The sequence below is a fragment of the Boleophthalmus pectinirostris genome, unplaced genomic scaffold (assembly GCF_026225935.1).
Source record: "Boleophthalmus pectinirostris isolate CB_2022bp ecotype Guang Dong unplaced genomic scaffold, ASM2622593v1 HiC_scaffold_8, whole genome shotgun sequence".
Classification (NCBI taxonomy): Eukaryota; Metazoa; Chordata; class Actinopteri; order Gobiiformes; family Gobiidae; genus Boleophthalmus; species Boleophthalmus pectinirostris.
Window position 1 is genome coordinate 15,060,354 of NW_026571515.1, and position 17,682 is coordinate 15,078,035.

At 37.5% G+C, this 17,682-nt stretch overlaps 1 protein-coding gene across 1 annotated transcript; it reads right to left on the reverse strand.

The window, feature by feature from the left end:
- Positions 1-66: 66 nt before the first annotated feature.
- rprd1b (regulation of nuclear pre-mRNA domain containing 1B) lies at positions 67-17,037 on the reverse strand. Its single transcript, XM_020940842.2, has 7 exons — positions 16,507-17,037; positions 12,050-12,179; positions 10,802-10,935; positions 9,881-10,005; positions 7,837-7,963; positions 7,156-7,331; positions 67-4,896 (listed from the first exon to the last, which is right to left on the reverse strand). The coding sequence occupies exons 1-7, from the start codon at positions 16,655-16,657 to the stop codon at positions 4,747-4,749; spliced, it is 993 nt and encodes a 330-aa protein (XP_020796501.1). The 5' UTR covers positions 16,658-17,037; the 3' UTR covers positions 67-4,746.
- Between the last annotated feature and the right edge of the window lie 645 nt (positions 17,038-17,682).

Consider the following 17,682-nt stretch of genomic DNA (forward strand, 5'->3'; position numbering starts at 1 on the left):
TTCTATTTCGCCTGTACTGCTGTATGAAACGAAACCTTAACTATAAAAAAAAATAAAAATCAGGAATACAGGTTTTCAGGTTTATTCATAACAGAAACGGGGAAACAATTTTGTAAACAGCACCATTCCCACAGTCTAAAAGCAATAAAATGGTAAAAACATAGGAATTCTTTATCAAAACTCAGGCTAATCTGGGGCTTGGTTTTACTGATGTTTTCACACCATAAAACGTCCGATTTTTAACCAATAGTTCTTCTCACGACGAACGTTTTCAATCCTTTTTCAAAACTCTTTTTCTTAAACAAAACCTGGAAGTAGGAAGTAGCAGAACATAATTAGCACAAAAGATCTTGGATGGTAAAAAAAAATAAAAAATTCAATGAGTGGACAGTAAATGGATTTCAAAAATAAAACACAACCTTTTGGACTGTTGGCTGTTATGGTAGAGTTTTTAAGCCAGATGCCCTACCTGAGCAACATCTGTACTTTAGTGTAAGTGCCAACATAGGTCCTACATTACATAAAATAAACTCTTGGAAGCTTTGAGCCAAGTTATAATGTTGTTTCCTCCTCAAAAACAGACCTTGAGTTTTGCTTCATTCACATGTTTGAATAATTCTTTATTAATAGTCTGTCTACATCTCCAAAGCTCAAAACGCTCTGTTCCACCTTGAAAGTGTAGTTTTTAAGTTAACGGCTACCCTTTTTAGCTTTTGTTCAGAAGAGTGGAAATATCTACGAACACTTTCAGACAGAAACTGGTCCACCCGAATGTCAAAACACTGAGCCAGAATGAAGAAACGAAACGGACACTTCACAAAAGGATGAGGAGGATGTACCAACACAGGACCACAGTCTGCTGTACATCTCCGTCTAAAAGCCACGGGCCGCTCTTTTAAGGACAGGAAGGGACAGATCCGAGCAAGAGAAAATAATTGGTTTGAGAGGGAAGTTAAAAAGGCTAGACAATCCATCTTTGAACAGAAATGGAGGCCTCAGACATACCGTATTTTACAGGCTATTAGGCACTCTAGACGCACTGTCATTAAATGGTCTATTTTCAAACTTTTTTCACAAATAAACCGCACTGGACTTTAAACGAAACACAACAGTTGGATGGGTCAGTCGGACTTTGTTTGGCGCGTTCATGGGAGTTTAAAACCACAGTGGTGCACTTCCTGTATAACCACATGACATCACAAGGTGGAACAGTGTTTTCCATTTGTGAGAAGAAGAACTCAGCCTAAATATGCATAAACAAGCGTGTGAATGAAATAAAACAACTCCAAGTCTGTTTCTGATGAGGAAACAACATTAGAACATAATAAACAGTCTAATACAAGCACTTTAATGACTATTTGTCCAGAATGATCCAACTAATATTTATTCCCAAAATGTGGATTTTATGAAAATTTCCAAAGCTGCTGGACCATTTCTTTAAAGGTACAGTCTGTAACTTTCTGGGGTTGGTACATCACCTGCTTGATTCCACGGAAATAGAAAGTTAAGACCATATTTGGAAGATTCTACAAGAAGATAGGGGAGTTTTATGCCGCATGGAATATTTATGGAATATTATACTACATTTCCATGGAAGGAGGCCGTTGAGTCAGGTTTGTGGAGATGCAAGCCTACTCAGAGTAAGGATGTATATTTTTCAGAACAATAAACAACTAAAATGAAAAAAAAAAAAATTATTATTTTCTGTCTATTTTTGGGCTAAAAGGTTACATACTTTGGCTTTAAGGCTTTGCAATTTCGAGGAAAAAGCACAACTTTTCTTGACAAGTATTGCGATCGATGTAGGATGTGTAATTTACGTTTTCAAATTCAGCTGAGAGAAGATAGAAGTGCTGAACTAATACAATAATCCCACGCTTTGTAGATTTCTAAACACGGAAAAAACAGCATATTTTTGTTGATGTTGAAATAAAACCGTCGTAGTTGACTGAATTAGCTGACAAATCTTATAGCTTAATCCGAAAAGTTGACGCAGCCCCAAAATCTTGTGTTTATTTTGTCAAACTGCCCAATAAAAACAAGTGAAATCACAACTAAACGTCTCTTTAGATATTCTATTTTTGTAGTTTAGAATGAAAAACCAAAACGACAAATACACAGATGACGCACGACGTAATAATGGCCAATAACGAAATACATGCCGATAACATAAAATTTCTGTCTAATTAAAATGCAAAAAGCTAAATTAAATAAAAAATATCCGTGTTTAAACCATTATATTATAAGTATGTATGTATATTTAGATTTTTGGAGTGTTTTTTGGTGCACAATGTAACTTTTCTAGTGGAGTTTCAGCTGCTTGACGCTATAGAAATGTTAATGCGTTGCCTGGAATGTCCCACAGTGTGACATTTGCGGAAAATATCAATACATATATTTAAAAAAGAAAAGATTTGCGTTGATACGAACCCACGTATCACCCCTCCGCACAAAGTTTAGCGCCATACGGTGTAATTTTCAAGGTAAAACAATAACATCGCCAAGGAGTCAAGCAGAGAAGTTACACGATTCGCAGTTAAAAATGCACAAAATTATTACAAAAGGTGGTTTTCAGATTCGAGAGTGTCATGGTGTCATTCTACCAGAAGGGGGCAGCAGACAGTTTTTTTTTTTTTTTTTTTTTAAATTGATGACATTGAACTTTGCCACGAAATACTGTATTGTCTGCACTATAGGGCACGCTCTTAAGTCTCGAACCCCATCAAAAAACGACTGTGCGCCCCATAATCCAGAGCGCCCTATACACGAATCCACTCGGGTGTCCCAGCACACAAACAACAGCAAACAGGCATGGAGCAGACAGCGAAATATCCCAAACGTAAATGCACAAATGTTGAATCTGTTGTTGAATGTTTTCAGTTATTATAAACCCAAAATCTCACTGTACTGGAACATATTTTAGTACGTTAAAAGTATTAGTTTTAGCTGCGCCCCCATCTGTATGTGCTATGACTTCATTACTGTATTTTTCGGATTATAAAACGCACTTCAAATCCCTTAATTTTCTCAAAAATCGACAGTGCGCCTTATGTATTAATTCTGGTTGTGATTACTGACCTTGAACCAATTTTCACACATATTCCACTGAGTCGTGTTCTTTAGTCCGACAGAAGCTGAACCGCATCAGTGCACAAAGAGCGACCTGTTTTTTATCTGCCAGGAAACCACACTGACTCAGTTAATGACGAGAGGGATGCGGGCGTGCTGGATGCCGTAATCACCCAACTGTTTGAACTATTATGACTTATTTTGAATACACGAACAATTTAGAGTCTCAGACAGTATTTTTTTTACAGGTTACAACTGAATAAAGTTGAAAGTTACTGTGAACACGTTAAATAAAGTTTGACTGACTTATCTAACTGTTGTGTTTCGTTTACTGCGCCTTACAGTCCGATGCAGTTTATATGTGAAAAAAGTTTGAAAATAGACCATTCAATGATTCAATTTCCGCACTATTAGGCGCTCTGGATTATAAGACGCACCGTCATTCAATGGTCTATTTTCGATCTTTTTTCACAAATAAGTCCACACTGGACTTTAAATGAAACACAACAGTTGGATGGGTCAGTGGGACTTTGTTTGGTGCGTTCACGGTGACTCTGGGCTTTGTTCAGTTGTGGCGTGTAGGGAGGGTGCTGTCTGGGACCGCTGGATTGTCGGCGTGTTCGCAGTGACTCAGTTGTTCAGTTGTGTCTAGAAGTGGCACATTGCACTCGCTTTTTCAGTTCGTTCCTCCGTTCTGTTCCTCATCGGCGTAGAGTGATGAGTGTGTCTGTGGGTGTGTTTCGCTGCTTGGTCGCTGTCTGCTCCGTTTGAGTTCTGCGGGTGGTGCGGCTTTGTAGTTTACTGAAGTCGTGCTTGGACACCCGAGTGGATTCATGTACAGGGCGCTCTGGATTGTGGGGCGTGCGGTCATTTTTTTGATGGGGTTGGAGGCTTAAGAGCGTGAACTATAGTCCAGAAAATACGGTAACTAACTGCTTATTGAACAAACTATTCTGCTCTGGAGCTCTGTAACACTTTATTTTGTAATTGTGTTTTTTATTCGTGTTTATTCTTCATAATGTGGATAAATTAAAAGTGAAATGTGGGACCTGCCTCTCAAATCTGCAAAACAAATTTACCTACAGGTACGAATAAAGCAACCAAACCTAACTTAACCTATTTTTTCTTGAGTTTTCACATGGTCTTGAAACATGTGTGTGCATTCTGTTACCATGGTAACTGCTGAACGTTCCGTACACGTAGAACACCCCCGGCGCGACGTCACCGCAAAGTATAAATTGGTACGTGTTCCGTTATTGGCCATTATCACGTTGTGGATTTCTACTCACTCGTACTCAACACAAACAGCTGAAAACTGAATTCTCAAAAATCAGTTGTATTCACAGTGTAACTTAACCCTCTTTTTTCGACAAACTCTCCACGTATTTTTAATCGCAATCCATCTATTTCCTACCTTCCGTCCTTAGCTTCCATTTTTAAAACTAAATAAAATCATTCTGGTAGTTCCCTCCGGAGCTGGTGGAGTGAATCCTTGACCACTGTACGAGGGAGAAGCCAGGCTAGTAAAGTCTCTGTCACTTTCCTTCTTGTGCTGCTGGGTCCGACCACAGGGGGGCGTTTGAGAGTCCAGTTCGTCCGGGTTGGGTCTCTACGGGAGGAGACGAGAGCAGTAGTTTTTTTTTTTGTTGTTTCTGGAGGCCGGCTGGTTTCTCCTCCTCAGTCGGTGGAGAAGAGGTCCCCGGCGGAGGGAAGAGGAGCCAGGCCCCCGGTGACATTGGGCAGGAGGGAGAGGTCCGGCAGACTCTGGATGTGAGACTTCAGCTCTTTTCGGACCTGGGTGACCCGCGCCAGCTTCTGTTTGTACTCCTGTAACGCACAAGCAGAGAGTCGATCAAGAGGAGGTGTTACTTATTTAAATTAAAGAGGTTTCTCGCCCTCCCTCAAGTATAAGGACTAAGAATGCTTATTTAAAAATGTGGGGGAGGGGGAATTGAATGCCTTTAAAATTACGCTTTGAGTTTGTAATAAGTAGCAGAAGTTGATGAAAGGCAATGATGATGATGAAAATAATATTAGTTTAAGTATAGGGACTAAAAATGTTTATTTAAAAATGGGAGAGAGAAAAAAAAAGGAAGAGAGAGAGAAAAGGAATTTCAATAATTTGTGTCGGTGTGTGTGATCGGAGGGAAATGATGGGCTTTTGTTGTTGTTTTGTATTTGTTGTGAGTGTTGCTTTATGATTTGTGTTTTGTTTTATGTTGATTATTGTAATTTGTTAAATGTTTAGAGTTTTCTCGCTATGTTGTGTCCGATTCAAAAACGAATAGGTGTTTTAAATCTTTTATTCCTACTGCTAAGGCTGCTCAATTATGGAAAAAATCATTATCATGATTATTTTGGTCAATATTATAATCACGATGAATGAGTGAATGTTCCGGTATACATAGAACATGCACAGAAAACGTAAATACAAAGATATAACACAAAAAGTAAATATTTCTTTTCTATCTTTCTATAATAAGAGAAAATAAAAGTGACGCAGATTTGACTTGTGTCCAAAAAAGGAATGAGAGGAAGAAAATGCTTTTTTAAAACCACCCCTTTTTTCTACCGTCCCAAATGATTCAATTTGGCACATTCAATTACTCAAACTTTTATTTTTTAGTTACACAATGTATTTATTCATCATTTCTCTCAATAAAACACTTTGTTATTGATAATTTAGGCAAAACTTTCAAACTAAAATAAATATAGGCAAGAAATCTGAACCTTAGAGCAGTTTTGCGATATATAAAACATAAAATGATTTAAATATAATTTGAACATGATATAAGGCAGAAAAACATAAATGTATTCAAAATAAACCATATATCCAGCTGTTCAACAATCTCTATAATTAAAAAATTAAATACATTTGTTAAGCTTTAAATCGTTTCAACTCGATTATATGAGTTTGGAGATTGTTTGACACACAAAATCGAAATTGCAAAATCACGAAGTCATGAAATTCAATTAATTGTAGAGTCTTACCTACTTCTATTTGCATATTAAATTCTAAATAGATGTAATGTATTTTTCTTGGGTGTTTCTTAGACCACAGAGCTCCTTATTGTGGCGTATTAACTGCTAAAGCAAAAATTTTGACTCATCCTCTCATTCAGTGTTTTTCTTTTTTTTTCTTACCACTTTCTATATTTTGGATACACACAGAAGACATCAAATACATGAAGCAAGATTTATAGAACTATGTAATAAAGAAAAAAGTTTGTATTTTTCAACAAAGTGTGGCTAATTCATGAATATAAAAGAAAATATTCAGTAGAGTTCTTTTATCATAATTCCACACATCTTACTTCACATATTTGACATCTTACTTCACATATTTGACCTCTTCTGTATGTAGATAAAATGTCAAAAGTAGTAAAAATATAGAAAAAAAAATACATTTAATGAGAGGGTGTGTCCAAACTTTTGACTGGTCATGTTATAGAGTCATGAGATGAAACTATTGTTGCTATTAAAGCTTCTAAGTCAATGATCTGGTTTAAAAGTTGATGGTTTTCCTTTTTAAATGTTATAAAACTGCCATAATCTCTCACTGAAAAAAGGACATCATCAAATCAAAAATAAACCGAGGACTTTCTACTATCAGCAACGAGAAACTGACAAACAGTGTAACATGTGGTTTAGACAAAATGAACTGTTTCAGGCGTTTTCACACCAGCGTTTGTCCACAGGGCGGCTTCATTTACGTGGTCAAAGAAACACATTTTTCTTAAAACATTGCAATAATTCCGGTAAGGTCTCTATTCTAGGGTCGTAACATAAATGTACATTTATATATCCGATCTACAGCACCAACAATCTTGAAAAAATCTTTACGTACTGAGTAACAAAGAAAAAAGTGCCGTTAATTTAAATAAATATTATGGAAACAAAAATAAACTGAATGTTGTGAGGTCAGTGGAAACAAAACAAAAAAAGCCCAAAATCTGGAAATTCAATCAAGTATACAACCTACAACTCTCCAAGAAATAAATGTATTTAAAAAGTATCTTAAATAAAAGTAAGTGATCAGTGCCCAGAGCTGGTGCTGCTGTATTCTGTCTGTCAGTAAAGTGTTACCTCGAGCTTCTTCTCTCGTTCAGACAGCGCCTCCTTCTGGCTGTTGATGTACTCTGTGAGCATTCGGGCGAGCTGCCTGCGGTCCTCCAGCTCTGCAGCCAGACGCCCGTTATACTCGGCCAGGAGCAAACACGCCTCGTCCACGGTTTTGGACAGATGATCTGCAGCCTCCTTATCTGTGACAGAGAGAGACGGTTATGTAACCAGGGCTCAGACAAAAAACAGTTGTATTTTTGTGTTTAATATTTATGTTCAAGACAAACAGAATATTTGGGCCAAAAGTTAAGATGTAGAAATTAAAGCCATACTTCAGAACATTCTCTATGGATGTTTTAAGCCAAAGGAACGTTTCCATGCAAACAGTAAAAATTAACACAATACAACATTATGATGTTTTTTTTATCAAAATGAAAAAGTATGCTTTTATTTTAGTCTTGATCACTAAATGTTACATAATGTGGCTTTAAGTAATAACTTCAAATTGTCCTCAGGTCCTTTCACTGTCATTAAAGGCCTGGAATATTGGAATATAAATGTATTCCAATATTGCATATGCCATAATGTCCCCAAAGTGACGATTAAATCATATGGAGTAATAAAGCCTTTCCTCACACAGACTCTCAATACAGACTCCAAACAAAGGTTTAATTATAAAGACACGTTTAATAATGTGTCTCTCACCGGTGATCTTCTCGAGCAGAGACACGTCCTGGACCTCCTGAGGCAGAGACGCGATCTTCTGACGAACAGCAGCGTCTCCAGAAGCAGCGTTCTCCAGGTCCTGAAGAGCCTTCACCAGCTCCTCTGTCTGAGGTTACACATTAGATTAGATTAGATTAGATACACATTAGATTATGTGAAAAAACTGACAGAAAGAGCAGCCGTTATTATTACCTTCACATTCTGAGGACAAATGCAGTATTCAGAATATCAATATTTTAAACTTAAATAATATAGCCCTGATGAAGACCTCCAACGGCCAAAACGTGTACTAAAGGAGTTTTAATTTTATAAAGTGCCTCTGACATTTTACTCAAGCCCAGGATGATATATAAATTAGTGCTGTCATGCGATTAAAAAAATTGAGAGATTCATTAATTATGATCTGTAATTAATTAATCTAATTAATCTCATTTTAATCTCACCTAAAAATTGCTGAGAAAAGCCTTCAATTTGAGGTATTTTCATTTAAATTCATTATTACATTATTGTGGCAGATCAAAAGACTCATATAAATTTAAAAAAGTGACTTTATAAAGTCATTTATTGTTCAACAAATTTCTCCAATTTGGCTGTTGAGCCCAAGTCTCCATGAATAAGAAACTGTTTGCTGTAAAGTAGCAAAGACGAGGAAATCTGAACATAATAACTTTTGTCGACTTAAAGACAATAAAAAGTCCAGTCTTTCCTTAACCATATTAAAAATATTATTGATAGAGAAATGTTTTATATACGAGATCACTGGTTTTAGTCCTGGTTTTAGTCCTGGTTTAGACCTGCTTTAGTCCTTTTAGTCCTTTAGTCTTTAGTCCTTTAGTCTTTAGTCCTACTTTAGTCCTACTTTAGTCTTTAGTCCTACTTTAGTCCTGGAAAGGGTTAGTCCTGGTTTTAGTCCTGGTTTTAGTTGGTGTTAGTTCTGGTTTAGTCCTGGTTTAGTCTGGTTTAGTCTGGTTTAGTTGGTTTAGTCCTGGTTTAGTCCTGGTTTTAGTTCTGGTTTAGTCCTGGTTTAGTTGGTTTAGTCTGGTTTTTAGTTCTGGTTTTAGTTCTGGTTTTAGTTCTGGTTTAGACCTGGTTTAGTCCTGAACTGGATTAGACCTGATTTTAGTCTTGGTGTTAGTTCTGGATTAGAGGCGCACAGGAGGAAGCGCGGTTTACGCAGCGTACGCGAGAAAACACGATCCACACGCGGCTCACGGGAGCACGTCGGTGTCCACGCAGTGTCTACGGAAGGAAACGTGGTCCGCGCGTTCTCAGGTTAATGACGATGATGAAGGTGTGTGTTTGTGTGTTTGTGTGTGTTTGTGTGTGTTTGTGTTTGTGTGTGTGTGTGTGTGTTTTGTGTGTGTCCCCTCATGTGGCAGGTCACTATAGGACAGTAGTGCAGACATCATGAGCCTATGCAGGTTGTTTTCAGGCGATATTATATTTGTTATTTTCTTTTATATTTCACGTCGGGAGAATAATTTCCAAGACACGAATGCGTTTTTACCTGTGCACTGCTGACTCTGTTCTACTGGCTCTATGACCTCGTCCATTGTGCGACTGACGCCGCCAATGTGACGTTTACATCGCTCTTACTGCGCGCGCGTTTTGTGTGGTTTTCCGGCAATGAGTGGAATTACTGAAATAAAAAAATTTATAAATGTGTTTTTTTTGTGTGTGTGTGTGTGTGTGCTGTTGTCCCAACAACACATAAAAACTGGTTTAATAATAAAGCAACTCACATACAGAAACAGTAAAGTTAGAGATTAAAAATGAGATTAACGCGATTAAAAAACATAACGCGCTAAATATGACTGTAATTAATTAATCGCAATTAACGCGATAATTTGACACCCCTAATATAAATAGATAGGTACTTATACTACAATAGGTTGATCGTGGTATTTAAAGGTTATTTTCAGTTGGAATTTGTCAAATGTAGCAGAACATGTCATTAGTTGTCATTTTAAAAAGATCATTACTATTGTGTAATAAGAAAAATCCTAAAAGTGTGGTCTCTCACCAGCTGAGCGGCCGTGGAGTCTGTGTGTCTGGGGGACAGGTGGCTTCTGTAGTCGTCATCGTCGTCCTCATCCTCCTCTTCCTCCTGGATTTTCTGATACGTCCGTTTCACCGGCTTCTTCTCCTCTGCAACAGCAAAAACTCATATATTACATACATTTATTACATTATTACATTCTGTGCACCAGGGAGCAGGAGGAGGTTATATTATTAAACGTCACATTTTGATGGAACATGTAATAACAAAGTAGTTCCATGATTATCACAATCACTATAATAAATACAATCAGCATCTTGGCCCTGGCCCTTAAAGGTGCATCATGTAACTTTTCTGGAGTTGTAGTGCCTGAAATGTTCCATGTCATTAAACTTAAATATTCACAAAAACAGAAGGGGGTGATGACAGCAGGGTAATTTACAAGTCAGAGCAGCGGAAAGGCAAGCTGCTCACTGTAAGAATGCAGGTATTTGTTTTTTATATATAAAAAACTAGTTAGTTTAAAGGGCTCATATTACAGTATTTTCCAGTGTTGTTTCTTCATCACAAACATACTTGGTGCTGTGTTTTGTTTCATTCACACATGTTTAACACATAAAATTTGCAGATTTAGGCTGATTTTTTTATTTTTTTTTAAATCAAACTCAAAACACTGTTCCACCTTCTGATGTCATGTGGTAATGAAGACCTTCACTAGAGTAATTTGGAATATTTCAGACCTGGAATTAGCTATTTCTACTGAACAAAAAGGTAAAATGTAGCTGCATCCCTAGATGAAACTAAACATTTTGAGCTTTGGAGATGTAGACAGACTAATAAAAAGTTAACCAAACATGTGTGATTGAAACAAAACACAACTCCAGGTCTGTTTTTGATGAGGAAACATTATAACGTGACTTAAATCTCACAGGAGTCGATTCTCACCTATGGGTTTGGGGCTGTTGGAGTCTTCTATGGCCAGTTTGAGCTGCTGTATAAAGTCTGGTCTGTACAGGTTTCTCTCCTTCCAGATGTTCAGAAGTCTCTCCAGGTGCTTTTTACAGCCATCGTCCCCTTGACTGGAAAATCCAAATGCAAACAATCCAGTTTTTTCAAGAAAATGAAAAAATACCACCTGCATACGTTTATTTTATGGGACATCACAACACTGGAGATTCTCAGGTGGAGTTCGTTGTGTAACTGTGAGACTGCAGATTTGTTGACCTGGTTTATGATTCATATCTCTGTAATTACTCGGCCTATCCACGTGACGTAAAAACTGACACAAAGTTCAGCGCCTTCTCTGTCAGCATACATTAACTTAAGTCACATTTTTCACAATCACTTCAGAAAGTGATGCCATTATAAAACCCCAAAGATGCGAGTCTTGTCATCTAAAATCATAAACCATAAGACTAATATGACATTAGCAAATACAGAATGTGTTTGTGTACCACTGATTCTTTTGAATTTCAATTAAGAACAAAAAACAATAAAATGGGAAAACAGCTTGTTATGGAGGTGTACAATTTTATCTCTGGTGTCTTTGGACAGCTCTTTGGTCTTGGCCATTTTAGCAGTTGGAGTCTTACTGATTGTATGGGGTGGACAGGCAGCTAAAAACCTCAAACATGTGCATCTGATTTAGGCTAATAAATGGAGTGGAGGTGGACTTTTTAAAGGCAGACTAACAGGTCTTTGAGGGTCAGAATTCTAGCTGATAGACAGGTGTTCAAATACTTATTTGCAGCTGTATCATACAAATAAATAATAAAAAAAATCATACATTGTGATTTCTGGACTTTTTTTTTCAGATTATGTCTCTCACAGTGGACATGCACCTACGATGAAAATTTGAGACCCCTCCTTGATTTCTAAGTGGGAGAACTTGCAAAACAGCAGGGTGTTCAAATACTTATTTTCCTCACTGTACTTCTGTTTTACTCATGACCATAACATTAGTTTTGTTCAGTAGATCACACTGCGTTGTCGTTGTTCTCCTTTAAGCTTTCATCTTTCTTCTCTTGATAGTTGTGGATAAATTCTTCATGGAAGAATGTTAAAATTGCCATAGAAAAGCATTAACTGGGAGTTATGTTGACCCTACATGACGGCACTTCCAGTCATTGTGAAAAAGCTCTATACAGTATCTCCGTCTCTTTCTCTTATGTAACAGATTTACATGAGGCTCACCTGGCGACGTGAGAGCAGGCATCAACCAGCACAGACTCAAAATCTTTGGTGAATTCTGGGCCTTTCTTTTTGCTGTTCTGGATGACGTCATTTGCCAAATATAGAAATGTCAGCTTTCTACCAGATTTAGCTGAAAAACAGAGAAGAAAAGCAAAAATGTTAACAACACCTAATGTATCCATCTTCTGTCACTTATGAGGCCTGAGCCAGTGGAGGCAGGTGTTTGTGGAAGATCATATGCCCAGACACAGCTCTGTTTAACTGGGTAATACATGTGAAACTCGAACACATTCACACCGCATTAAAACTGGGAATAAAGTGTGACTAGTGTGAGCTAAACTGGGACTAGACCATCACTAAACCAGGATTTGAACAGGATGAAAACAAAACTACACATTACAACTAGGAGTGTAACGATATCCAAGTCTCGTGATATGATATCGTCACGGTATGAATCTCAGGATACGATATTTATTGCGATATCGTGGGAAAGCTCACGATATGGTGGAGAGGCTAACGATTAGAGATGTAACGATATCCAAATCTCTCGGTACGATATTTTCAAGATATATATCTCACGGCACGATATTTATTGCAATATTTTGTGGAGGCTAATATTAGGGTTGTCCTGATCTGATCACTGACTGCAGAGTCGAGCCGGACTCGGCCGTTATGATCCGATCAGGTATAGGATAAATAATATATGTATATAACACACAGGACACAACAGTTTTGTTTTGTTTTTTTAACTGAGGTGTGGGATTTGCTCATGGACGTCTCGTCAGCACGACTGTCTGTCCCAGCGCCTGCTGTACTAGAGGCACTGTTACCTGTGGTTCTGTGGCCCGTGTTCACACCTGCGCAACCGGTGGCGTCATCGCATGGCACTGTTTGTTTGCATGTTGCACAGCGGAGCTGGCGCTATTGGCGGAGAGGGTCCGTCCAGCGGCGTGGAGCATCTGTTGAGCGGTGGGACTGATGTTGTGGTGCGCGCTTCTCTGTTTGTGGTGTGCGCTCTGCTGTGGGTTTGTGGATGTGGTGGTGGTGCGAGGGAGTGAGGGCGGGGGGGAAAGAGGCTGTCGAGCTTCTTTCATCTCATTTTTATTTGACAAGATTTTGTATTAGTTGGATTTCATAGACGAGCCTAAATGTTTCAAATGTAATGTACATGCAAACATATAATATAAAATATACAAACTGTAGATTGTGCAGAGTCTAATCTCAGGTCTGACCTGATTCTGGTCTGGTTCCTGTTTTGTCCAGTTCATTAAGTTTATTAAGTTACACATTCCAAGATCAGACTGTGAAAAGTGAAAAGATTTTCAGTGATGGTTCATGGTTAGAAAAGTTTTGGAAATTTGATTTTTCACATTAAGTTCAGCCCAAATACTACACACTGAAATCAACACAATCTGATCCTGCACACATCCTGGATCTTATTTTTTGCTCTTAGTTCATTTTATAATGTTTTATAGAAGTACCAGATCAGGACTCGGTATCGGCAGATACTCAAAATCAAATGACTCAGACTTGGACTAAGGGGCAAAAAATTGTGATCGGGACATCCCTGGCTAATATGAGACTTTTTCCTTTTAAAATGACAAGACTTAATCCAAAGAACTAAGACTTAAAAGTGTTAGAACTGTTATTTCTTCTTGTAGTGGAGCAAAGGATCATGGTCTATGTAGTTCCCTCTGTTTTTTTTTTTTGTTATTGCTGCACCATAACTCTTAATTTAAGCAAAGAGACTTGTAATTCGATATATTGTGATGGTCGACGATATTGTGAGAACTTTGACGATACGATATCACGATATTTAGGTTATTATTACATCCCTAATTAGAACTAAACTGGCCAAGAATGAATGCTTTCTAATTTACAATGTCCATGAGATATTCTTAAATTTTGACTGAAAACTAAATAATTTCCATGCAAATTTACACCTCAAAAAATTTCGCAAAAGGTGCATTTTCTCTGAAAACGTCGTTGGTGAATTATAACATTGTCAACATCTTATCTTCTACCACTCACCAGGACCTGAGCCAGAAGAGGCCGTGTCCAGATCTGGCAAACTCAAGAATGTCTCGTGGTTTCTGACACTCTACGGCTGCATTTACACACCGCATTAAAACTGAGACTAAACACAAAACTATATTTGGACCATGACTAAACCGGACCAAACCGAGTCTACATTAGGACTTCAAACTATCGCCAAACCACGCACCCCGATTTACAATGATCCTGATACTTTCTTAGACTATTTTTAGCAAAAAATAAATAACGTATTTATTTCAGTGCATGAAAGGCACACTGTGTAACTTTTTGGTTGAGGGTCCATCGCCTGAGTGTTTCTATGGATACGTCACTGCTTGTAATGCTCCAGAGTGTGACATTAAACAGCTCTACTTTACATTTACTCAATTATAGGTGGTTTTATAGCTCAAAAATACCTAGAAAACCAACATTCTGACCTGTAACTTGGTCTGGTTTGGTCTCCATGAAGATAGAAAAGTTTAATGCCATACTGTGAAACATTCCTGACAAGGCAATAAATTCTCCCTGGAGAAAACAATTTGACAGACCCTCCACCAGGAAAGTTACACAATACAATTTCAAGAATCTCTTGTGTTTAATTCAATTCAAAGTATTTTGCATTGTTTTGAACTGGTCTTACAGTTTTTCTGCAAGCTGATGAGAATGTTTTTGCATATACAGTGTAATACTGTCGTTGTTATTTTTGTTATTTATTACTTATTATAACTAGCAAATGTTCAGTCAAATGTTGCTGGAAATGGGAAGTATTAGTGGTTTAACTAGGGTGACCAGATTTTCAAAATAAAAAACTGGGACATCCCTGGTTTGGGTTGGTTGATAATAATAAAACTGTGAAACGAGTGCATAATTAAGGAAAACTGTTAAGCACTTGGCACTAATGTGAGTCACTATAGTCACATTTTCTTTGTGTTTTTGTCATTCTTCTTCAGCTTTTCTGTATTTTATCTAAACAAATTACATTTTATTCCTCTCTTTACTGTTGGCAGGGATCACATTGCTCAAAAATAGGGACACTGGGGACATTTCTTGTATAAAACTGGGACAAATCAATAGTGATAAATCTGCTGGGACAGGGGACACAGGGCTCAAAACTGGGACTGTCCTGGGTAATGAGTAAGTCTAGTTTAGCTCTTAAAAACAGGACAATCAATTTGTTCCATGCACCAGCAGATTTCCAAAACAACATTCATTCAAACTTCTAAAATTGAGACATTAGAAATAGGGGTGTGCAAAAATATTAAATAATCAATATATCGTATTGTTTAAGTTGATGATACAGTATTGATATCATGGGCTTCTGTATTATGGAGTGGTATATTTTACTAAATTATTTTAATTACAGCGCTACAGTTTTGTTGCTTGTTCAGTAGAAGGAAACTCTTTTGTGACACATTTGACATTTTCACTGTTTTGATGATTAAAATGTTTGTGTGTCATATGAACTTTGCAAAAGAAGTGGTTTAACAAAGACTTTTAGTATCATAGACATGATTTTACCTGAACCATATCAAATCGATTTGAAATATATCGTATCGAATCTTATCGAATCGTAAGCTCACTGTATCGAGGTTTGTATCGTATCAGCAGCTTCTGAATGATACCCAGCTCTAATCATCACATTAAATGATACGATATATTGATATTTTGACATTTTTGCACACCCCTAAATGTTAGTGGTTTAACAGCTGCACCGAGTAAGTTTAGTTTAGCCCAGAAAAATGGGATAATCAATTTATTCCATGCACCAGCGGATTTCCAAAACAACATTCATTCAAACTTCTAGAATTGAGACATTATAAGTCTGGGATGCGCAAAAATATTAAATGTTGATATCGTATCTTTTAATTTGATGACACAGTATCGATATCGTGGGTTGCTGTATCATGGAATGGTATATTTTGCTAAATTATTTTAATTACAGGGCTACAGTTTTGTTGTTTGTTAAGACGAAGGAAACTCTTATGTGGCAGATTTGACATTTTCACTGTTTTGATGATTAAAACGTTTGTGTTTCATTTAAACTTTGCACAAGAAGTGGTTTAACAAAGACTTTTAGTATCACAGACATGAACCGTATCAAAGCTATTTGAAATATATCGTATCGAATCTTATCGAATAATAAGCTCACTGTATCGAGGTTTGTATCGTATCAGCAACTTTTGAATGATACACAGCTCTAATCATCACATTAAATGACACGATATATCGATATTTTGACATTTTTGCACACCGAGTAAGTTTAGTTTAGCCCAGAAAAACGGGATAATCAATTTGTTCCATGCACCAGCAGATTTCCAAAACAACTTTCATTCAAACTTCTACAACTGAGTTATTATAAGTCTGGGGGGCGGTGCAGGTCCACGGGTTTCAGCAGCAGCTCACGTGTAAATAAAGTAACTCACCTTTCTTGAGCTCCCGGTGCCACACTTTGACGATGAGGGCCGAGTGTTTGCGGTGGTGAATGATCCACAGGGACAAAGTTTGGACGCTCTGCTGCGAACTGCTCAGCTCCGACAGCTTCTTCTCCAGCGCGGACTCCGAGAAGGACGCCATGCTCGGGTCTGTAGCTCCTCCAAAACTATCCCCAGAACCGTGAGACCGTGGCCCGCTGCGACCCCGATGCGCAACAACACCCCAGAATGAAAACCGAAGAGATAACGCAATCGAGTCCGCCTGCACTTAGGTCTGATCTGAGCAGCTGTCCCTGTTTGTTTACAGATACCGCTAGCAGCCTGAAGCTACCTGCGCGCCACCAAAACCTCCAAATAAACGAATTCGCCGCAGTTAAAAGCAAAAAGTCCTATTTCGGTTTGAGAACAGAATGTAAACTTTGCAATATTAGCACGCAAAGCACTAAACTTTGCTTCTGATCGCTAAACTAAGACGAATACTTATCCAAAAAATGGCAGCTCGTACATTCACCTCAGCGTGCGCACGTCGCGTACAGATGACGCAAGCAAAAGCGACACTTCAGTTTTAGTCGTGTCTCAATTTTTATTTAATTTTTATTTTTTTTTATTTCAAATATACAATGTAATCTACAATGGTATAAACAGTAACATTGCTAGAGGCTTAAGAATTCATATTATACATATTCATATTATATGAATATAGAAAAATAACAAATACATTCACATTTTATATTTCAAATTCCATACAAAGTGCTTTTGTTTTCATGGCTTTGGGATTTTGGCAATAATTTAGAGAATTTAAATAAGAGGACAAGAGGGACTGAACTACAACAAGTTTCTGACTAGAAAATTTACAGTAACTGATATGAAATTTTGATAGGAAGCCGTGTCCCAATTAACTAACCCAAAAATTCTAAACTGGCACTAAATACACGTTTTGGGGGATTATTGCATGTTGTCTCATTAAAGATACAAACAACAATGAAACACAAATGCCCAGTATGTTAAACTGCAAAATCAATGAATGGAATGTAATTTGGATATATTTCATCATGTTGATTTTTTTTTTTTTTCAATGAAGTGAGCACAACATATTTTCAAACAGAAAATCTTGATGTTTGAAGAATGGCTTGATCCAAAACATCACATTGTGGTGTCACTGAAATA

Bases quoted from the DNA above. Each gene is read 5' to 3' on its own strand.
- rprd1b (XM_020940842.2), bottom strand. From the start codon at position 16,657: ATGGCGTCCTTCTCGGAGTCCGCGCTGGAGAAGAAGCTGTCGGAGCTG. The intron at 7,964-9,880 runs GTGAGAGACCAC...GTGTAACCTCAG, and splicing joins ACTCCACGGCCGCTCAGCTG to ACAGAGGAGCTGGTGAAGGC. The intron at 7,332-7,836 runs GTGAGAGACACA...TCTCTGTCACAG, and splicing joins TCTGCTCGAGAAGATCACCG to ATAAGGAGGCTGCAGATCAT.